The 23,932-nt window shown below is 38.6% G+C and overlaps 1 protein-coding gene across 3 annotated transcripts in view; it reads right to left on the minus strand.

Annotated features, from left to right (window-relative positions):
- The window catches only part of appl1 (adaptor protein, phosphotyrosine interaction, PH domain and leucine zipper containing 1), a 65,028-nt gene that overhangs the window by 28,623 nt on the left and 12,473 nt on the right, over nucleotides 1-23,932 (minus strand). Inside the window, exons 1-12 of one of the 3 annotated variants that reach the window (XM_069939633.1) lie at nucleotides 23,328-23,549; nucleotides 20,077-20,164; nucleotides 19,619-19,660; nucleotides 18,976-19,034; nucleotides 18,588-18,734; nucleotides 17,235-17,317; nucleotides 11,328-11,486; nucleotides 10,739-10,927; nucleotides 7,810-7,852; nucleotides 5,209-5,265; nucleotides 3,836-3,927; nucleotides 318-500 (exon numbers count right to left, since the gene is read on the minus strand). In XM_069939633.1, coding sequence (XP_069795734.1) covers nucleotides 318-500; nucleotides 3,836-3,927; nucleotides 5,209-5,265; nucleotides 7,810-7,852; nucleotides 10,739-10,927; nucleotides 11,328-11,486; nucleotides 17,235-17,317; nucleotides 18,588-18,734; nucleotides 18,976-19,034; nucleotides 19,619-19,660; nucleotides 20,077-20,164; nucleotides 23,328-23,411 — 1,226 coding nt within the window. In that variant the 5' untranslated portion in view covers nucleotides 23,412-23,549. Of the gene's footprint in view, nucleotides 1-317; nucleotides 501-3,835; nucleotides 3,928-5,208; nucleotides 5,266-7,809; nucleotides 7,853-10,738; nucleotides 10,928-11,327; nucleotides 11,487-17,234; nucleotides 17,318-18,587; nucleotides 18,735-18,975; nucleotides 19,035-19,618; nucleotides 19,661-20,076; nucleotides 20,165-23,174; nucleotides 23,243-23,327; nucleotides 23,550-23,932 lie in introns of those variants that run through there. The other 2 variants (XM_069939634.1, XM_069939632.1) reach the window with 2 other exon arrangements.

Here is a 23,932-nt window from a genome sequence, read left to right on the forward strand (position 1 = left end):
GTTTTGAAGGGTGGGAAGAAATCAGAGCACACACAGAGGCAGGGAAAACATACAAACTCCTTACCGACAACGCAGGATTCGATCCTGGGTCACTGGTGCTGTAATAACGTTCCACTGATGCTGGTTTTTTTTTGTTATTCTAAAAACACTATGAACTTACGTCATGTGCAGTGTTTCAAGCTTCTGAATCAAATCATGGTTCCAAAAATTATCATACTAAACTCTTTTGCATTAAATTCAAAAACCTTCAATATGATTTGCAGATTTGAAAATGTTAACCAAAACAAAAAATAAAACATCTTGCATGATTGTCTTACCTGGCACACTGTCCTGAAGTCTTTGCCAGGTTGGTCAGCTCCTCACTGACTGGAGAAATTATATCAAACTGAATGGGTGTATCTGGGGCAACAATTGAACCCAGTGACATGGCAGAAAGGGCAGGAGATTCTGATCCATGCGAGCTGCAACTATTTGTCCGTGTCGTCTGAGGTTTATTGTGCCTATTTCAGAAAATTCAATACAAAAGTCATCAATTTTTTCCCCACATTCATGGAGATGAAAGTACATTTTTTTGTATTATGTTCTCAATTTTCCTTTCAAAAAGACAATATGGCAGATGAAACTTTATATCAAAATGGTCTGATCCAGATTCACATTCCTAACCAGCTGTAACTTTCTGATGAGACTGATAATAGGTCTTCCACAGATGTCCTGGTAATGTAGTTCATAGGATTTCTCTCAAGCTACAGAATAAAACATTCCTCTACATCAGGGGTGTCAAACTCAAATTCACAGAGGGGCAAAATTAAAAACTTGGACTAAGTCGTGGGCCAAACTAAATATTTATTGAAAATTTTCAACAACATCTGCATGTTTTTTCTTCTTTCAACATATGTAATGTTAAACTTTTTCTTATTAAAATAAATGTTTAATAATAGTTTTGGTTAAACTCTTTCCAGAAGAAGCATTAACAAATGAGAAATAAAATATTCAAGAAATAATATTTTTCTATAGCCATTAAGCTCCTTTTAAATGTATTTTTTTTCACAAGCCAACAAGTCAAAAAAAAACAACTTGCTTCAATGAAAATCCAATCTTGAACAGTCTATGAACAGTCTAAAGTTAACCAAAGAAAATATTAATCCAAGCTTAGCTTGCTACACTGTGATTTACTCTGATGCACCTGGGTCTAAACCAGATACTTGGCATCTCTTCTTAGATGCAAGTTCATCAAACTCTGGGGTCAGAGTTTGCCTCCTACCTGTCTTGAAAGGTCCTGTTTTCTGTCTTTCGTTTGGCCATTTTTCGTAAGGGGTTTATTACATGTGAGTTGGGCGACAGGTCGCAGATGCCAATGAAGGTAAAGAGAGGAGGTGGGGGCGATTAGCGGGCTGACGGGCCGGCGCCAACGCATTTGCAAAGCATTCTGGGATTTGTAGTATTAGCTGTGCATGCGCTATACTGGCGCGGCAGCCAGCGGGCCAGCTCTAATACATATTTGATATGATTTTGCGGGCCAAATATAATTATATCACGGGCCAAATTTGGCCCGCGGGCCTGAGTTTGACATGTGTGCTCTACATCTTCATCTCATCCTTTTCTAGTACTTATCCAGTTTCACCATAAGTAATACTATCGACTCCACTTCCACGAGTCTTGTAATATCCTGACAATTCTGTTTCTTCAGGGGTTTGTTTTGTTTGTACTTCTAGCTTCAAAATTTAGAAAGGATGACTTTTAGTCCTTTTGTCTCACTGATCATTAAATCTTGTGTCAATATTTTATGGAATTGTTATTTCAGCTTGTGATCCATATAATTTCATTGGAAAATGGATTAAAATGAGACCTTTAACCCTGGATGCTTCCATACAGTTCACTCAGTCTTAGTTGACATCTTGTCTTAATCAATAACAATGATCTTTTGAGCTCCAAGAAGACTTGAATCATAAAATTTAACATGCAAAGTACCCTATTTATCAGTCACCAAAGCTGTTTACAGACAAGGCATCTTTTTACACCAATAATTTCATTTTAATTTTTCATAGCCATGTATCAAAAAAATTGGTATACAATTAGAATTCAACCGTCCCATCCCCCTCTCTCCCAAAGAAATGGAAAAATAAAAATAAAAAATAATTCCAAAGGAGGAAAATAGAAAAGACATGAAAAAAAGTAAGACAAGAAGATGAACAGGAATTGTCAGGGCCCGCCATTCACTCCAGAGGGTCAAATTTCCATAGCTTACCTAGCACTTGGGGGGTGTTGATGCAAGGTTCAAGGGTGAGGAGGGGCATCACAAGAAGTTTACACCTACGTTCTGTAAAAATGGTTGCCGTATTTTCAAAAACCTGCTGTACTTATTTCTTAAGTTATAGGTAATTTTCTCAAGGGGAACACAACTATGCACTTCTGCATTCCAACAGGCTATACCCAGGTGGGAATCAGATTTCCAGGTTACTGCTAGACATGCCAATGCAAGCTTGACAAATTCTGTTTGATATTTAGACAGCCTCATTGTAGGTCTTACGCCTACAATATTCTTCAGTAGAAACAGTTCAGGGTTTTGTGGAAATTGCTTTCCAATAATCGGTTCTAGGGAATTTCCTGGATCTACCCAAAAGGGAATGCTGACTAGTATTTCTAGCTCTATTACTTTGTAACATGACCAGATTGAATGTAAAAAGGTTCCTGTCTCTTTGTCGCATCGAAAGCATTGATCTGAAATATTAGAAATTTAGTTTATGCAATTTTTGCACATGAGATACAGCTGGTGCAAGAAATTATATTACACCAATCTATATCTTACATTTACTATATTAGTCATAATGTCCTGCCACAAATTGGACCATTTTTTCCCCCATTAATGTTTATATTCACATTTATATGATTCCTATCTTTGTCTAGATTTATGCATCCCCTGTTTGAAGGTTCCCATTTGAAGATGTACATTGCTGAAGTAAATTTCCATGTGTTTCCCTTTCGAATCAGTGTCTCCACTTCAGCGTACTTTGGTAGAATCATTGTTGGGCCCAATTTATTCCTTAAATAAGCTCTTAACTGGAAATAGCAGAAGATTGTGCTATTGAGAATATTATATCTTGCTCAAATGACATAAGTTGCCCTTGCTCATCACAATCCTCAATATATCTAATCCCGGGAACTGACGGGCGCGGGGCAGCCGGGGCAAGGCGCTCAAAGGGAACGTGTCGGCCCAGACACGGGCCCGGATCCAACACAAACGAAGTAAAAAAAAAAATAAAGAAAAAAATATATATACCTAATCCCCTGCTGGGACCAGGTATCCAAAATCTTATTAACCATTGTTAAAGGTATTAATCTATTCTGAGTCAGGGGTTTTTTTTTGGAGATAGCCCTCCTTAGTCCCAATTTGATTATTTATTTTATACCAGATATTAAATAAATGTTTTAACGGAGGGGGGGGGGGAACTTCTTTCTCACCCAAAATTAATTTTGAATCCCATTTATATGCAAAATCTTCTACCTTTTCTCCTACCTTGTGCAATTCAATTTTCATCCATGAAGGCTGGTCTCCTCCCTCAAATAGAGAGGTGACAAATTTCATCTGGGCTGCCCAAAAATAATTTTTTTTTAATTTGGGAGTTGTAAACCTCCCATTTGGTATTTTCAAGTTAATTTCTCCATCCAGACTCTGGCCATCTTAGCCTTCCAAAGAAGTTTCCTAATGTATTTATTTAAGTCCTTGAAGGACCTTTGAGGTAATGGCATATGCAAAGTCTGCATAATTCTTTATTAATAAAAAACATAATTTATTCTTCATTCTGAAATTGGATTCGGAGGCTAAATTTCTACATACGTTGCGGGCCTCAGGCTTTCATGCCGCTGTTGAAATGAAGGAGAGGGTGTAACAGCCTCCAAAGCAGTCTGGTTTACTCGAGCAGCTAATTCCTATGACAACAACAAACATTCTTTGAATTTTATCATTGAATGCCACAAATGCATAATAACAAGTTCAATGTTAGAAACATTGATGCCATTAAACAAAAGAATAATTGTCACTTTCCAATGACACCAAACCATAAAAAGAAATACATGCATAAAGATTCTATTTTTTAAAATAAATTTATTTCAGCTATTTCTATGGTCACCAAATCATCCCATGAATGCTGCATTCAACATTTTCTGCACTGAGAAAATGAAATGGAATAGAATCATGAAACTGTGCAATATGGAGGGGAACCACTGACAGTTCTAGTTCATTGAAAACCATAGCCATGCTTGGGCACCTACTTTGTCTACATGCAAGTGTTTTAACCCAAAGTAACTGCCAACTTTTTAAAAAATAATAAATTTTATGCACGTCTGGTTTCTTCACCCAAGGAAGGATACATCTGCAATAGAGGAATGCAGATTAATTATTTGGAGGGAATTATTTGAAGAGAGATCATGAATTAAAGAAATATGAGAAGTGAATTCTTTGAGATACACCAAATTCTTACCAAACTTGACAATGGTAGATCCAAAGATGTTTTCACTGGCTGGGGTGCCCAGAACTTGGTGTGATAGTCTCAAAATAAAGAGTTGGCCATTCAGGAATAAGGTGAAAAATAAAGTTCTCACCCAAAATCTTTGGAATTTCCTTTCCCAAAGAGCAATGGATACTTAATCATTGCAGACATTGAAGAGAATTTGTAGATTTTTAGACAATAAGGACATCAAAGAATGTTAGTATAGGAAATTGACATGGAGGTAGAACAGCCATGATCTTACTTCAAACAGTAAAGTAGGCACAAGGGATAAATGGCCTGTGTTCCTGCTTCTGACACTGGGACTTCACTGATTCAAGAACAGGGCTCACCACCATCTACTCAACGGCAGTTGGGTATAGGTAGAATAATTATCGTACAAGTCAATTAAAAATAAACTACGGTAGGGTTCCCATTTTGTTTACAACACATACTTTTTAATATTGTTCAACATGTTAATTCTCAGATTTAGGAAATTCTGAATTTTCTAGAATAATTTCAAAACAAAAATTATTTTGCAAAACCTTTTTTTTTAATGTGAATGATTGCTTTGGAGTTATCAAGTAGAATTAAAGAAAGAAAGTTGCACACATAATTACAGTGATCTTGTAGCTTCATGAATTTTAACAACTTGAGTCATACTTTAATTTTTTTAAATTTAAATGTTACAAAGAGGACATAATCACAATAATTTGCAACTTACTTCTGGGTTTTCGCTGAGGTAGATTCGTTTGGAAATATTATTTATTGTTGAAATCCACTGCAAAAAAACATATATATATATTCAAGGCATCCACAAGTATTTTAGAACATTCATTAAGAAATAATCAACTTACCATCACATAACATGGATATGATGACGACTCTAAACAATTTGAAATGAAAACATAAAATTCTGGACTAAGTAGTTTTAGTAGGGAGAGAAACAGTCAATGACTCAGATGTTTTTTTCAACCAGAAGATGAATAGTGAAAACATTTTTAAAAAACATGCACATTTTAAGGTGCAGAGAGGCAGAGGGTGAAAGTAAATGTGTGATCAAGTGTGGACCAAAGATGAAAAGATGGAGTTGTAGCAACTGTATCACAGTGCGAAATGAAGAATCCAAAAATGATCAGACGCAGTTGAGTCGAAGTTCAGTAAAAGTCATTTACTCAGTCACCTGCAGCTTTTAAAACCCCACAAATCGCAAATGACATCATCACATTGTGACGTCACTCGGAATCGGCCGAGCTGGTTCAATTAAGCCTCCGGTGAGTCACTACATGGATTCCCCCCCCCAAGAACCGGTGATACGAGGCTAAACCGCTGGTGTCATTACCATCCACCGTTCTTGGGCGGTCATCCGTGGCTTCGCATCAGTGCTCGTGCAATGGCTAATCAAGGTCGAGATAAGAGGGCTTTAGTCGGTCAATCATAAATGTCTCTAGATGCCCCCCTATGTCCAGTACACAAGTTGTACGTTTGTTTCGTAGCACTCTGAAGGGGCCCTCATATGCTCATGTCGTGGAGACTGTAAATCCAAAGAAGAAGGGCTTTTAGGACTTCGTATTTGCCAAGAGCTGGTGGATCCCGAAGTAAATCCACTACTCAACTTGTCGTGTCCTGATTGAGGGCGGTTACCACATAATAGTACTTAGTGGTGTCCACTTCTATCTTGTGAATGTGGAACTGCGCCTCAGCCTGATTGAACCCAACTTCAGGTTGAGTGATCGAAAAGCAGTTTGAGCAAAACCGCTGTATTGTCCATGTTGGGTCAAAAATCTGTTTGGGCCACCAATGAAGCAACTGTGTTGCAGTGCAAAAATGAAGAATGAGAAAACGATCAGACGTAGTCGAGTGGAAGTTCAGTAAAAGTCGTTCACTCGGTCATACACAATTTTGAACATGCTGCACTTTCCAAACGGCATTATCACATTGTGATGTTGCTCAGAAACTCCCAAGCTGGTTCGATTAAGCCTCCAGTGAGCCACTACAGAGTTATTCTTTGTGCTTATGTTAGGCATGTAGAAGACATAATGGACAGAGTGAGAGTGGGAAGGAAAATTATAGTAACAAGGGCCACTCTTCCATTTTACAGGGTGGTTACTTAATCTGTTTTGGGTTTCTCCACTGTACAGGATGGCTCATTGGAAAACTGAAATTGAAACATGTGCAACTGAATCACAGCTTCATTTCTAAAGACTGCCTGGAATTGGGATGGCGGAAAGAGATAAAAGAGCTGATATTGCATTTCCCACAGCTACAATGGGAAAGTGCTTTATGTGTTGTCAGATGAAGATGAACCAGGAAGTCTCAGAGAAAACAGTGGGGAGGGAGAATGTTTATGGTAGTAGAATCCCATGGGACACGGTGGAAACCTTGTAAGACGATCCTTTGAATGTGGAAATTTTTAAATACAAGGGAAACACTATTGTTGTTCTAGCTGCAAGAAAGGGCAAGAGAAGCAGTATGTGAAATAAAAAGAGATATGGTTGAGTCCTGCCAACTGTGATCATTGGGAAACAGTTTAAAAAAACAAGACATCTTCAAGACACTGGTGCAGAAAGTCTTATAATCATAGCAAAGGCCACAGAGACAAAAGAAATTGGGAATGTAGTTCTACAGGAAGTAAAGTGGAAAGAGGTGCAGTTGAAATAATTGTGGTATTCAGTGGCCTTATAATGAATACTGGTAGCTAATCTACTCTCTGAACTGGAGATAAAGATAATAGATAAAGGTACCACAATAGGGAAGGGAAAAGTATTCATGGACCATGTGAAAGTAATTTAAGAGTCGTGTACTGATGTACAAAGTGACATCAATATTGTGGAAAAACAGTTGAATAAAACTCTAAACAGACGTAGATAAATGATGGCAACGGTTGACTACCTATTAAGAAAGTGGTCATCCCATCAGCAAATGGCTGTAGCAGGATGATGGGTCCTGCTCTTGCAATGAAATTGGGCCAGGCCTTGGAGCAGTGCCTTCCTCACCCTGAGCTATCAGGGTCAACTGCACGTCCATGCTGAAGATTGATGGTTAATAACCGAGGATGGTCAAGGTTTGGATCTCAACAGGAACTACAGGACACCACTGTGGTAAAAATATATTTAAAAACATACAAAATATTTGTATGTCATTTAAGTTGCTGCCCACAGAAACAAATATGCCTACTGATTTTTGCAAACCAATGTTATTAATAAAAAGTCAATATTACTTTTGCAAAATCTCAACGGTCCTGACTGCAATTCAGTTGCATTTTTTAAAGTTCACCTTACTATTTAGATATAGCTTTACTCGTTTGTGAAAGATAATAGCTTACCTCCTCACACTCTTTTTTACTCTCTGCTTGCATAATAACAGCTCTAAAAAAGTAAACAAATTTTTTTTATTCCGAAAGAGTTAAAATTAAAAAGCATATTAAGCTACACAATACAGTAAAACAATGAAAAAAACGTCTTAGCACAAGCATGGAGGACAACAATATTTGATTTTAACATTCTGTGTCCTTTAAGTCATTTGCATGATATGGACATTATTGGTAAAGCCAGCATTTAAAGTCCATTACTAGTTACATTTGGTAACTTCCAGTCTGTATGTGGAAGGAACCCATTGCACTGAACTCCAACCTTAACCAAGCATCAATGATTTATTTGTAAGTTAGTATGATTGAAGAGAACTACATGAGAGACTGCAGATGCTGGAATGTGGAGCAACACACAACTAAGCGGGCTGAGGCGGAGAGAGGACAGCTATAACGAGGACAGGGTGGGTGTAGACCAGGGACAGGTGAAGGTTGACTGGCAGATGCCAGGTGGAGGGAGAGGGACTCAAGAGAAGCAAAGGAGTGAGGCAAAAGAAGGTGAATCATACAAAGCAGGAACAAAGCTCTCAAGATGAAACTTCCATTCCAGGACACCTGAAATGTTTTTTTGTCAGGGAAAGTGACTTCCCCTGTACTGTGATTAATAGAGCCATCTCCCGCATTTGCTCAATTTCTCAGAGATCTCCTCTAACTACCCCCCCACAGAATAGGGATAGGGCTACTCTCATTCTCACCTTTTACACCAGCCTCTGCATTCAGCACATCATCCTTCATCATTTCTACCACCCACATCTAGACCCCAGCACCAGCCACACTTATCCCAAACCACCCCTTTCTACCTTTTGCAGAGATTGTTCCCTCAGTGACAAGGTCCCTTGTTCGCTCATCTCTCCCCACCAAAATTTATTTCCCCCCACCCCAGTAGGACATGCTACACTTTCTCTTATACCTCTTCTCTCACCACCATCAAGGGACCATCTGGGTAAGGCAGTGATGCACGTGCACCTCCTCTGACCTCATCTGCTGTGTTCAGTGATCCCAATGTGGCTCCTTCTACATCAGCGAGACCATGTGGACACTTGGGGACCATTCTGTAGAAAATCGACATTCTATCCACAACAGTCATCTTGTGCCCAGTGGTATGATAATACAACTCCCCTTCCCTCACTGATCTCTCCATCCTTGATCTTCTCTGCTGCCAGTGTAAGGTCCAAGACAAAACTAGAGGAACGATGCCTCATATTCTGCCTGGACACCTAAGTTCCAATAATCCGAACATTGATTTTTCCAATTTCAGGCAACGTCCCCTCTCTTCTGAACTACTTCCATTCTTCCCTTTTTCTTTCCCACTCATTTCTTTGTCTTTTTTCCCAACCCCCCCTCCCCCACCCACTCATCCCCCTCCTTTGGTCCCTTCCGGTATTTCCCCCCCCTTTCAATTATTTCCCTCTCTTCTCTCCCCCCCCCCCCCATCCACCTTTGATTTCATCTAATCTCTCATGGTTATCTTCTATCATAGTCCATCTTTGGCAGGCTTTGTCCCTACCTATCACCTATCGTGAATGAAGAGAAACTCAATTATCTCAAATATCTGCTGCAACTATCCTTCTTCTTTGGCTTGGCTTCGCGGACGAAGATTTATGGAGGGGGTAAAAAGTCCATGTCAGCTGCAGGCTCGTTTGTGGCTGACAAGTCCGATGCGGGACAGGCAGACATGGTTGCAGCGGTTGCAGGGGAAAATTGGTTGGTTGGGGTTGGGTGTTGGGTTTTTCCTCCTTTGCCTTTTGTCAGTGAGGTGGGCTCTGCGGTCTTCTTCAAAGGAGGTTGCTGCCCGCCAAACTGTGAGGCACCAAGATGCACGGTTTGAGGCGTTATCAGCCCACTGGCAGTGGTCAATGTGGCAGGCACCAAGAGATTTCTTTAGGCAGTCCTTGTACCTTTTCTTTGGTGCACCTCTGTCACGGTGGCCAGTGAAGAGCTCGCCATATAACACGATCTTGGGAAGGCGATGGTCCTCCATTCTGGAGACGTGACCCATCCAGCGCAGCTGGATCTTCAGCAGCGTGGACTCGATGCTGTCGACCTCTGCCATCTCGAGTACTTCGACGTTAGGGATGAAAGCGCTCCAATGGATGTTGAGGATGGAGCGGAGACAACGCTGGTGGAAGCGTTCTAGGAGCCGTAGGTGGTGCCCGTAGCGGACCCATGATTCGGAGCCGAACAGGAGTGTGGGTATGACAACGGCTCTGTATACGCTTATCTTTGTGAGGTTTTTCTGTTGGTTGTTTTTCCAGACTCTTTTGTGTAGTCTTCCAAAGGCGCTATTTGCCTTGGCGAGTCTGTTGTCTATCTCATTGTCGATCCTTGCATCTGATGAAACTATCCTTCAACATCATGATAAACACCAAAATAGTTTTCGTCTCATCACAAGACTCCATGACATTCTGCTATTGACGTGCAAATTAAAATGCTACTAATAAAAATGTCAACATTCCCTGACCCACAACCTGTTCTGTCTGCAATTCAACTACATTTTTTGAAGTTCATTTCGGAACAGGCCTTTCTAATTTCTCTTCCAGTTTAACCGATGTACAGTACCTTCTATCAGTTAGCATAGTGGTTAGAGCAACGCTATTACAGCGCCAGGATTTGGTCCGGGGTTTAATCCCGCGCTGTCTGTAAGGAGTTTGTACATTTTCCCCATGTCTGCATGACTTCCTCCCACCCTTCAAAACATACCAGGGTTGTAGGTTAATTGAATGTAATTGGGCAGTATGGGCTCATGCGCTAAGAGAGCCTGTTAACATGCTGTATATTGCAAATAAAATCTCCAAAGTATGAATCACATTTGCAGGATTAAAAACAATACATTCTTTGAACGATAACATGGCAAGTTAAAACAATCATAGATTTGGAAAATTCTTACTTTTTCCCATCAAAGGCTGTGATTTGAAAGCAGTATCTTCGGTCATCACAATCTACAGCCATAACAGTGCAGTTGTCCAAATCCATGACAAGGCCTCCTGCAACATCACCTCGAGCCTGCCGCATCAGGTTCCCACCTTGGGTGAAGTAATAATGTCTTTCCCAGGTGAAAGATACCAAACGAGTTTTACTGGAATCCAAATGTGCAGATTATTTAATGTGGAGAAAATACATGGCACAAAGAGTTCTAAGTGCATACAATTTGTTTTGTCTCCAGTTGCTTGCATGGCTAATTTTATAAAACTATGTCCCAGTTTGATTAATGAGAAGACTTAGCCAGTAGAAGCACCTTGATATACAAAGGGCAAAATAGCATCAACCATCTGACACAAGCAATTCTTTAAAAAAAAAGAGCAGGAAAAAAATAGATGGAGGCACATGTGGTTAAAAAAAAAATCAATCTGCAGAAAATCAATTCAAAGGAGTAAAGTCTTGCCCATGACAAAAATATGATATGGATTACGGCTTCACATACTCCAACTATTTCTTATGGATGCAAATGCAATTCAACATTGAAATTTGATACTTACTTTCTTGTATTCATATATCCAGTTTTTCTAGTTAGATTTCTGTTTACATTGAATATTTTAGTATCTGGGTCAGGAAGATACAAACAGTCACTGGCCAATTCCAGGTCTTGAATAGTTTGATGCATAATTTCCTGTTCAGTCTCCATTTCCCTTCGGACACTAGAAATGTATTAAATATTAATGTTGTAAGTGTTAGGAATTTTAATGAAATCCTCACAAAATTATACATAATTTAACAACAAATTTTAGTAATGCTGTTAAGATTAAAATCATTATTTCAATGTATTAAAATATTGGCTACAAATGTCTACTCCAAATAATATGCCAAATAACTCTTCAAATCCAGATGTTCAAATTATGGAAGCTCCAAAAAGCTCCAGATGAAATTACTGTGTTCCAGCCCAAATTAAGTGATAATCTCTGATTTCTCTCATCATACTACTCTATATAGATTTCTAGGAAACTGCCCTCCAGAAAGCACCAAATGATATTATCCACATGAATCCAAGCAGGCTTTACAACATCCAACGTATTAACATTTAGCCCAATGCTCACCAGATGCCTTTAATGCAATTCAATCATCAGGGCAATATGTTTAACTGATGTTCTCCCAAGCCCAGACAAAATTGATTTGATGAAATGATTCTCCCTGGTCTACATCCTCAATCAATTTGAAATTATAAATATATCACAGAAATATTCACCAGCAAGTTTTGCAAAACCAATCTTCAAACTGTAGATATGGTCCAGAGATCAGTAAAGTACACAAAATTTCTGGTATTTACCAGAACAGTGAGAGCGACAGCAACTTCTGGACTCTTCATGAACGTAGTTAAACATGGAAATCCAGAAACAGTTGTCATTAATCCCTGTTTTTCAAAATGTGTGTGGCTGAAGTCCATTTAGGGGTTAACATGGTGTTGCTGAGAACAGATGATTTGTTGGCTAACAGGTGGTAAGATACAATGAATGATATCCTACAAGGTTCTAATTGTTAAATTGCTGGGAAGGCAAGTTGTGAAAAGGACATAAAGAAGCTGCCTATGGAAAAAAAACACATTATGATATCAAGTGTGCAAATAATGTGGAAAATGCAATATTATTTATTTCAGCCAGAAAAATTTTAAAAAGCACATTATCTAAAAGGAGAAAAATTTTAGTGCTCTGAAATGCAGTAGACATTGAGCTCTGTTATTGAAAAATCTCTGGGAAGAGGGAAAGGGGAGACAGACACTTCCTTTACATTCAACAGATGATCATAAGGGAAATCACAGGATTTAGGCAGTCTGCCTACAGATGGAGCAGGAGCTCATGTAATGGCCCACATTACAGCACCAAACCGCTGGACTGATCCACCCAAGCCCAGCCCTAATATTAATCTTGGATTAACATCGGGTTCATTTCTGAATTAACAGGTTCCTGGCATTCAGGTTCCGAGCACAGCAATGGTCAAGGGTTCACACCAGGGGCCTGGCACAGCAATACTCTTAACACATATTTCTGTACATTCTCCTATAATTACCACTTTAATGTTGACTCTATTAGTGGTCTGGATTCTGGGAAAACAGCCTAAATGCTAGACAAGGTAATAGTTTACAACAAGTAATTTGGAAAGCCAACAAAAGATTATTATTTATTGATACTAAATAAAACAGGAAGGTTATGCATCACTTTTAAAGACAGCTGAAAGACCTTAATTGCAGTACTAGTGATCATTATTAGTCCTTATTATGGAAACAGTTCGAGGAAGACTTACCAGACTAATACCTGAAATAGATGGATGGTGTAATGAAGAAAAATTGGACAAACTAGACTTGTATATATTAATAATTTGGAAGGGGGATCAACTATTGCTTATCAAAATTTGCAGATGACACTTAAAAGAGTTTGCAGAGACATAAGCTTGAAACATTGGTTCTGTATCTTTATCTTTGCTATATAAAGAACACTGTTTGACCTGCTTGAGTTTCTCCAGCATTGTGTTTTACTTCCTGTTCAGTAATATTATCACACTCTCGAGTTCATCTTTGGGGGGGGGGGGGGTGTGGAGAAACCATGTCATTTTCAAGCTCAAACCCATTATCAGGGACACGTCTTTGGTAAGGTTATGGCTGGCTGATCAGATCATTGGTTTACACATTTTAGTCCTCATCCATAAATCCATTTCTTCCATCCTTGAATAGTTTGCTGTTCATAGCTATCTGGATGGTGTATTCATGACTTTCAATTTTAATCTTAAATGGCCTGCCCCTTTATTTTAACATTGCCTATAAGTTTTAAACATTCACCTGGCAACCTCCCTGTCAATTCTTGTTTGATTTCCACCAATCACTATTGAGGAGAGCAGAGCAACAAAGGGATTTAGGAGTGATGGTAAATAGTACCCTCAAGGCTGATACTCGGGTAGATGGTGTGGTGAAGAAGGCATTTGGAATGTTGGCCTTCATAAATCGGAGTATTGAATTCAAGAGTAGGGAGGTTATGATGAAATTGTACAAGGCATTGGTGAGGCCAAATTTGGAGTACTGTGTACAGTTTTGGTCACCAAATTATAGGAAAGATATAAACAAAATAGAGAGAGTGCAGAGAATGTTGACAGGATTTCAGGGTCTGAGTTACAGGGAAAGGTTGTGCAGACTGGGGCTTTTTTCTCTGGAGCGTAGAAGATTGAGAGGGGACTTGATAGAGGTGTTTAAGATTTTAAAAGGGACAGACAGAGTAAATGTGGATAGGCTTTTTCAATTAAGAAAGGGGGAGATTCAAACTAGAGGACATGGTTTAAGATTGAAGGGGGAAAATTATAAGGGGAACATGAGGGGAAATTTCTTTACGCAGAGGGTGGTGGGGATGTGGAATGCGCTTCCAGCAGACGTAGTCGAGGCGGGATCATTGGTTACATTTAAGGAAAGACTGGATCGTTACATGGATAGGAGGGGATTAGAGGGGTATGGACCGGATGCTGGTCAGTGGGACTAGGAGGGTGGGGATTTGCTACGGCATGGACTAGTAGGGCCAAACTGGCCTGTTCTGTGCTGTGTGGTTATATGGTTATAGATAGGTTAAGTAAGTGGGCAAGGGTTTGGCAGAAGGAGTGCAATGTTGGTAAATGGGAGGTCCACTTTAGAAGAAAAGCGGATTATTATTTAAATGGCGAAAATTTGCAGTATGCTGTTGGGCAGCCGGACTTCGGAGTGCTTGTTCGTGAATTGCAAAAGGATGGTTTGCAAGAGCAACAGGTAATCAAGAAAGCAAAAGGAATGTTGACCTTCACTACTAGAAGGATTGAATTTAAGAGCAAGGAGATTCTGCTGCAACTGTACAACAAGGCCACACCTTGAGTAATGTATACAGTCTGGTATCTTGGAAAAAAAAATATTGGCTTTGGAGGCGATGTAGAAAAGGCAGACCAGATTGATTCATGAGGGGGGTTCGCCTATGAGGAGAAATTAATTTACCTGTGACTATATTCACTTAACCTATCTACGTCTCTGCTGGGGAATTCAGAAAATGAGGGGAAAATCTTACAGGAACATAAAATTATGAAAAGGACAGTGGCAAGAAAGTCAATTCCACTGGTACACAAGCCTAGAACTAGAAGACATAGCTTCAAGCATCAGGGGAGTAGATTTAGGATGGAGACAGGTTTGAACTGATTTTCCCAGAGAATAGTGAATCTGTGGAATTTTCTTCCCAAGGGAACAGCAGAGGCTGTCTCATTAAATATATTTAAATTTTATTTGCAACATGGTAGAAGCCAATTCCGGCCAGTTAAATCCATGCCACCCAATTAGACCCAAAATAACCTACAACCCTGCATATTTTGGAAGGTGGGAGGAAAATGGAGCACCCAAAGAAAATCCACAGACATGGGGAGAACATGCAAACGTGAGCTTGTGCTAGCTGCTATGCTAATCGTGCAGCCCGAAGACAAGAATTTTAAGACAGAGTTAGATTGAATTCTGCATTGCGGGGGAATTAAAAGTTATGGGGAAAAGGCAAATAGGCGGAATTGACCAAGACTCTTCACAGCAAGAATAATTCAGCCACGATCTTACCAAATGGCAGAGTGGGCTCGATGGATTAGATGGCCTTCTCCTGCTCCTATTGCTTAGGAGAATGAGAAGGGGAATGTTCAAACATTTAAGATCCAGTGGGGCTTTGACAGGACAGATGTAGAGAGGTTGAAAGGGGACACTTGTTTAAAAATAAAGGATTACTCTTCTAAGACATACAAGGTGATTTGGGTCATGGGTTTTTGGATCTCTCTTCCTCAGAAGATGGTAAACATGTTTCTGAACATTTTAAGGGCAGAGATAGCTAGTTAACTTGATCTCATCAAAAAGGCAGAATAGAGGAGTCACGTGGACTACTTCTGCCCTTAATTCTAGTCTGATAAAAAATTCAATTTTTTATGAATTCTTCTTGCTGTAAAGACTTTTGATTTCAGACTGTTCACTCCGGAATGAAAGAATTGTAACTACGTTTTTACAATAAAGTTAAATTTTAATTACTGTCGAATACTTCTCTGGCTCCAAACAAAACTCATTATGTGTAATATTTGGAACACAATAAGTATATCAATACTACACGACTTTGAAAATACCATATATTTCGGCGTAAAAGTCAAGTCCTGAAACCCTCAAAAAGCACTCAAAAATCAGGGGTTGACATATGCCAGATATAAAAATGAGACCTTTGTTGTCGTTTGTGAGTTATACAAACATTGAGTTTAATTGTTTAACAATTCGGTTCAAACATCAAGTTTAATAATCAACAGTTCAATACAGATGTCGATATCCATGGTTGAAAATGAGAGCCCACCTGCCGACTCAGAGAGAGGAAAAACAACCGCCAAGCCTCGTGCTGCTAGTCAGCTGCTTGGATCCTCTTCTCAAGAGTCAGAACCCTCGAACGACGGTTCGAGAATTAAGTGGCGCAATCTGCCACACCTTAAATTCAACTAAAAAAAAATTGCTCGACGAGATTCAGCATACAAGACGACCCAAGTACCTCCCCACCGCCAGTGCTACCACTCCCCGACACCTCCCCACCGCTGCCGTGACCCACCCAGACATTTTATAATTATAGAGTCCAAGGTTCCCACTCCTGCCCATGAACCCAAGATACCCAAGGCCAACACATACCCATGGTTCCTGCAGCGAGGCAACTTCTTCGATGCGGATGCACCGCATCTGATGCTGAAGACTTGGACCAAGCACTGGTTTTACTTGCTTGCTTAACTTACAGATTTGTTACTCGGCGATTGAGGTGTTGTAACAAAGTTTAGGTTGTTGCTGGGAGGCCTGGACACCAGTCTCCGGCACGTTCCTTGCAGAAATTTGGGGGGGGGGGGGGGGGCATTGTCTTATATGTCCGATATATGATAAAACCATGAAAATTAGGCTGAAAATGGCAACCCATCTTATCTGAAGCTCGACATACATGCTGAAATACGGTATAATTTTTAAAAAATTATTTCAACTTTAGCCACAATTTTGCCTGCATGACTCGATTCTTATTTTGGTCTTTTTTAAAATATATATATTTTATCATTAGTGATTATTATTCCAGGTTTGCTGCCATGAAAATAATGCATTATTATTTGCTGTTCAACCCGCAACACAACACCTCGTGAAATCAACTGCAGGGCATCAGTGCTGCTGGGTACCAAAGGAAAAGCAAAATCTGCACCAAATATTGCTGCATTCTTTTGAGCGGTATTTTTAGATCAGCAGCAAGTATCTTTACTTTACTACTGTCCTCAAATTCTCAGCTGTTATAATACTCTTATCAGGAACTCAAAAGAAAATGGACCAACTAGAAGAATCATGGCAAATATAAAAGATTTTAATGTATGAAGAGGATATAACTAATAAATAGCTTCTGCAAATGGCAATAATTACATACCCCTGCACACTAGTGCCAATATTTGTTAAGAATTCTTCCAGTTGTTGGCTCATATGCTCAGAACCCATCTTGAAGAAATTTATCTGAAACAAATAATAAAAATAAATTAGTGCATTTATGGAGAAGCATCAAGCTTTATATAATATTTTTATTTGTTATTAGAATATTGTAGTAAAATAAAGAAGAAAGTAGGAGTGGGAGTAGGCCATCAGGCCATTCAAGCTTGCCTTGCCATTTAATATGATCATGAATTAATTTATGATGGCTTCTTCCCTTCTGTGCCTTTTCTCCATACCCTTCTAATCTTCAATCTCTCAAATATTTATCCACCTATGCTTTAAATACTACTAATAATCCAGCTTCCAATTCCAGGGATTCACTTCCCTCAGAGCATTACACTGAGTTGGACCCAAAATTTATTTTGGACTCATGTTGAGATACAGAATCATACCGAGCCATGATTATTTGACCAAACTAACAATTTTGATTAGTAAATAATGAACTCTTGATAATATTTTTGAAGTGTCAAACAAGGAACACCGTCAGCACAGTACAGAGTTTAAAACACTAATGGATAGAAATCAGATGCATTAGTAGAAGCTTTGCAATGCTGAGATCCAGATTTCCTGTAACCTGTATGAGCAATTATTTCAATGTGAAATCAGTCCAATCCTGGAAATAAATCAGGCACTTCTAGTTTCGATTGTTGCGACCACATCCTTGTCAGAGTGTCAACATTTAAGAAGCAGGAATAATTGTGCTAGAAAACAATTTCACATTTCTGGTGGTCATGATATTCTTCCAACGTGGCTGTATATGGATTCTCCCTCAGGATAGGTCACTTCATTCAATGTAAACTTCAAAACCTTGGAGTCCTCTCTACAACCTCGCCTCCACAGTACCATGTACAAGCTACAGCTATCTTGATGCTATAGGGAGTTTTATTTAATTGGTGCACAAAAATGGTAGCTGCTGTGATAAATTGCAAAGTTCCTGTCAGGTCTGTACAGATTATAATTTAACATTACACCACCAACCCTGGCATGCTTGTTAATAACCTGGCTCACAATATTTTAATGGGATATCATCTGATTGTAGCATTTCATGTAACATTGCACTCGCACCTAAAGAGTCCAATTTCTAATTATATAGCCCATTTACAACTCTAAGCTTGTACTGCTCAAGTGAATCGTCAATTGACAAGTCTGTCCACCTGAAATTACTCGAGTTAGATATTTTTTGAGTGAAATCCCAAATACTAAGATAGATTTTATTTGGAAAATTAACAACTTAAATAAGGATATGAATCAATAGAATAGTTTTTATTTCATGGCGCATTCAATGTTAACAGACCTGAGCTTGCATATAGCCAAGAAGAGGTTCCAGAAGTGCAATCTTTTTCTTGTACTGTAGTGTATTCAGAGCAGTAAAATAGTGCATCATAGTCTGGTGTTGCTTCTTTCTGGATGTGTACAAATCTTCAGTTATTTCTATTTTTATCTGTTAACAAAGAATAATTTTAAAAAGCCACATTTATCAGACTGCCAATACATTGACTAGCGCAGATAACTAACATTCAGTGCCCTGAGTGGAGGTATTCAAAAGGCTTACAGCTATGTTACCCTGCAATAAGCTCATCTAAATATTGTAACGAGTTTTTTTAGTTAGTAAACCGTAAAATTTGCAGCTGAATGTGAAAGATAATTTTGTTTGGAACTGAATTCAAAAGCAAGTTACATACCTTTTCATTCTCCCTGCGCTTGGATAGTCTACTGTATTTGTTAACAGCCATGTCATGATCTGTGGGTTAAATAGATCAGGACAGTTTAACTACAATAATAAATTGGGAGTTTATAATAAAGAATAAAAGGAAAAAGTGACATTCTATTTCATAGTCATACTTAAATCATGAATAACTCCAGAAGCTATTCAATCAAGGTCCCATTGGGAGTACAAAAGCAACTATTTCACAGGCGTCAACTGTATAAAGAAATGCTTTTACCTATTTTAAAAAAAACCCAAAAATTTTTGTCCTCTCTTCCCAATAATTACTAACAGCTGAATTTTAATGATTAGGTCTAAACATATTGTATATCATATTTAATTAGAAACTGCAGCCTTTATGCCCTAACGAACAGTTTCAGTATTACTGAATTCAAATGAATCAGTTCTCTTGTCAATTGCAAACCAGCAGGGCAGCAGATACTAAAAAAAAGTCAATCCACAAAATAAAAACCATATGAATGGATTTGAAACTTGTTAGGCAAAAATGAGCAGGTATAGAACTACCCTCTCTCATGTTGATGCAGAGTACTCAATTAATAAAAGATATTCTATATGGATAGTTATAAATTCAGAGTTTAACGACTGAAAATAACACTCACCATGACTAGCTAGAGCAAAGACTTCATTTAGGGTTAATATTTCTGCAAACAAAGGACATGCTATTGTTAAGAGGTGTTGATCATAATTTGACTGATTTTATTCCTATTTAATATGTATTATATTGTTATTATGACAGTATTTTCAATCAGGTCAAACGTATAAACTCCAATCAGAATTTGTACATGGTTCATTGTAGTACCAAAAAAGTGTTATGTTGTTGAAACCAAGATCTTTCAGATGACAGTCTGAACAATTACATAGGACACTATAGAAGTGCAAATGCTCCATTTTTTTTCTCCACCATTCTTTCAAGTGAACATAGATATGATAGCTTTATGAAGCATCCACATACCAAAACATTTTCTATTTTTAAACATTCTGTATTTGCATAGACACGCAACTAAATAAGTGCAGGAGATGACTATTACCATTTAGTATAGTAAATGCAATTTCATACCTTTTAAATCTTTTTCCTTAAACTGTGTAATAGGGAACATCATGGCATCAGCTAATTGTGTTGAAAGTACAGCATGGCAGGAACTGAGCTTGAAAGCAAATTACAAGAATCTAACGATTGTCTTAAATTTAGTTTTTCCATGCAAGCAAAACAGAGCATTAGAGAGTTTCAAACAATCTGGAGATCACAGAAAATACATTCAGCATTAAATTCTGGATCACATTCAATGATTCACTGACTTAATTCAGATACCAGATGAGGAATTTGTTTAAAAAAAAATCATAGGTTTATATTATTGCTATCCAGGAACTTATCTTTCTGATGTTTAGTTATTTGGAGAGAACTTATCTCAGCTTTCCTAAGCCCCAAGGCAAACTGACCACACCCTTTATCTTGAACATTTTGACTTAAATCAGCCCACACTGTTCCAAATAACAATTTATTCAATAATTCCTTATATTTTTTCTTATCCTCCACGATCTTTCCAAACATCCTTTCTCATGCAGGGAGAACTCAAACTGCAGATTTTGTATACAGTTCCAGCATAATCTCCATGCTGTTTTATTATATACCATATTTTCACTCATAGAACATGCACATGCATATAATGCACACATAAATAACGTGCAGAAAATCATAAAATGTGTAAAAAATATTTTCATATAACACGCACACACATATAATGCGCAGATGTAGTATTCCAAATTCAAACTGGCAAAAAGCAATTTGCATTTAAATAGGACACAGTTAATCTCCCATAATTAACAACCAATCAACTTCTCCCAGAGGTGTCAAAGGCCCATTATATAGATGATATCCTGCTTCAACTCATTAACAAGCTTTGGAGAAGAATCAATAAATAGATCAAAGACAGGCTTCAGACTTAAGCAGGATTTTAATTCTAATGCTGTCTCAAATCAGAGGGACTTGGTATGTTAATCTCTTCTCTTAGGGGCGGGTCTGGGCAATTAACATTGATAAGGTGCAGAATATTCTGTTTATAGGACATGGCATTCAGCACAAAGAGATATTCTCAAGATCAAAATTTCCCATGCCCGTTGTTTCATTGCCCATTCTTTCATTGCTGCTATTATATTCTCTTACTCATTATAATATTCTCATGCTCACAATGAACTGCCGGCGCATCTTTCCCAGAGCCGTTATTCACGTTGCATGTTCTTTCAATGCTGCTATTATATTTCCACGCTCGCTATAAATTGCTGGTTCAACTTTTCCATGCCGCTATTGCGTGCGTTCTTTCAACATGTAAAAATATTCTCATATAGTGCGCACATGCATATAACTCACGAGGAGGTATCTGGTTTGCAAAATACATATATAATGTGTGCATTATATGTGTAAAAATACGGTATTTCAGCTTATTAAGGAAAGCACCTCAAAAAGGTTTAAACCCCTTTATAAATTAACCTTGATTTCTTTAAGGATCTGCGGGTCTCTATGTTTCTCCATGTCCTTCATTACTCTCCATTGGCTTGCTGTACTTCCCCAAATGCATTATCATACATGTTTTTCCTGACCTATTATATTTGGCACATTGTTGCCCCTCAGAGCAGAGTGGTTACTCCTTCTGCAGTTGAAAGCTTTCTTCCTCACAACTACTTAGTTTTTTTTTAAATCCAATACAAATATACAGTATTTAACATGCCTTGAATGTTTGTCTATAAACATTAATGTATACTTATAAGCCTGTTAGTATGCTTTAATCTTGTATGATTGTCAAATTAAACAGTGAATTCGACAATGAATCTTAATATATTATGTCACACAAGTAAACAATGCTAAAATGAAGGAAGTAAAAATATTGTTTGATGATCCGTGCATGTTGAAGGTATTAAATTTAGTAGCTCCGTTCCGAATTTATTATCAATTTTATCAAGATATTATATGTCACTGTTAAGTACAGAAGCAGAGAACTTCCAGAAAATGCCTCATGCAATTGGCATCTCACTTTCTAAAACATTCACAGTTATGTTGTGAAATATAACAGCAAATCTTCTTCATGGCAAGGCAAATTGATGTTCACACAAAAGAAAATTGAGCTATTAACAGATAGCTGTTCTCCTATTCCATTCATACTGAATTGCTTGGTTAGTTCAGTAAAACCCTGGTATCCAGAATTCAAGGAAGTGATGGCCTCTAGCAACTGGCAAAAAAACCCCCAAGGAAAATAAATTTTTAAATAAATGAATAAAATAATAGGTAAAAAAATGCATTTAAAATTGTAAAAGTATTATGTTCTCTGAACATAACCAGGGTTGGCCAAGCCTTGACTCACAGGCCACATTGTCTCAGAAATGAGTTGGCTGAGACCATCTAAGCTCCCGATGCCCCAGCCACCCACCCATCCAAGAATACAATGCCCTCAGCCACCCACCCATCCAGGCTCACAACACCCTGGCTACCCGCCCTTCTGAGCTCGCGATGTCACGATCAACCGTCCATCTGAGCTCCCAACACCCTGGCCGCCTGCCCACTGGAGATCCCGACATCCCAGCTGCAGACTCTCACCTAGGCTCCGGCCACCCTCCCATCCATGCTCCAGATGCCCCGGCCACCTGCCCAGCTGAACTCCTGATGCCCCAGCCACCAATCCATCTGAGGTCCCGACACCACGGCAGCATGCCCACTGGAGCTCCCAACATCCCAGCCATGGACACTCGCCTAGGCCCCAGCTGCCCTCCCATCCGAGCTCCAGATGCCCCGGCTGCCTGCCCATCCAAGCTCCCGACGTCCCAAATACTGTCATGAAATCCGCCCTTGAAATTGTCAATTTTATGCACTTAAATTGGAAAACCCACCGACACTTCAAAAAGTCTATTGAAGAATAGGAGCTTGAAGATAAACCCAGTGATGTCTCTCTACAGCAGTGTGAAGTGGTTGTCAATCATCAATATCTTGAGTAGGTTTGTGGATCTGTTGGAGCATATTATTACTTTTCTTGAAAAAAAGAAAAGATTCTATCCTCAACTGGAAAATGAGAAATGTATGCAAGATCTGATTTCTTTACTGATATAATGAATAATCTACAAATCTCAATTTGGCTCCAAAAGGCAAGGATAGAATTGTCATGGACTTACTCAGACAATTTTCAGCTTTCAGAATAAGAGTTTTTCAAAGACACATACTATCAAGAAACTTCAGTCACCTTCCTCATCTCCAAAGAAGAGTAAGTACATTCCCTGATACTGAAATAAAAGATCACAAACTGGAAGAATACAAAGATAAATTACAAGGACTGCTTGATAATTTCTTGCCAGATTTAAGGACTTGAAGAAGCCGAAGCCCTGCTTCGCCTTTCTTGTAAATCCATTCATGTTTGATGAGATCGATGATGGTTGTCCAATTCTGTGTTCTGGTTACAGATTCATCTGTGACTGAAATGGAACTAATGGAATTACAGGAGGACCTGGATCTGAAGATGATCTATAAATCCCAGTCTACAATCAAGTTCTGGAAGCAAGTTCCAAAAATAAAATATCCTGAACTGAAGAAAGCCAGTGTGTGACTCATCTCAATGTTCTGCACTTCATGCTGCTGTGAATCACTTGACTCTGTAATGAAGTTTGTGAAATCAAAGCATTGGGCAATCCTTACAAATCAACACTTGACAGAGCTAATTTCGTTCATCCTTGACAACTTACAGCCAAGATGGAGATTCATAATAATCAGTCTGGATTTTGAAAATATTTGGTACGTATAGATGTATTTTTTTGATTAAAGTAAACTAATAGAAGTTTTAAAACTACATACATCAATAAATATTATTACATACGTGTAATTCTGAATATTTATAATATTGAAACAAAATGTACATCTAAGAGTAAAAACATGCATG

This window comes from Narcine bancroftii, chromosome 5 (genome assembly GCF_036971445.1).
Source record: "Narcine bancroftii isolate sNarBan1 chromosome 5, sNarBan1.hap1, whole genome shotgun sequence".
Taxonomy (NCBI): domain Eukaryota; kingdom Metazoa; phylum Chordata; class Chondrichthyes; order Torpediniformes; family Narcinidae; genus Narcine; species Narcine bancroftii.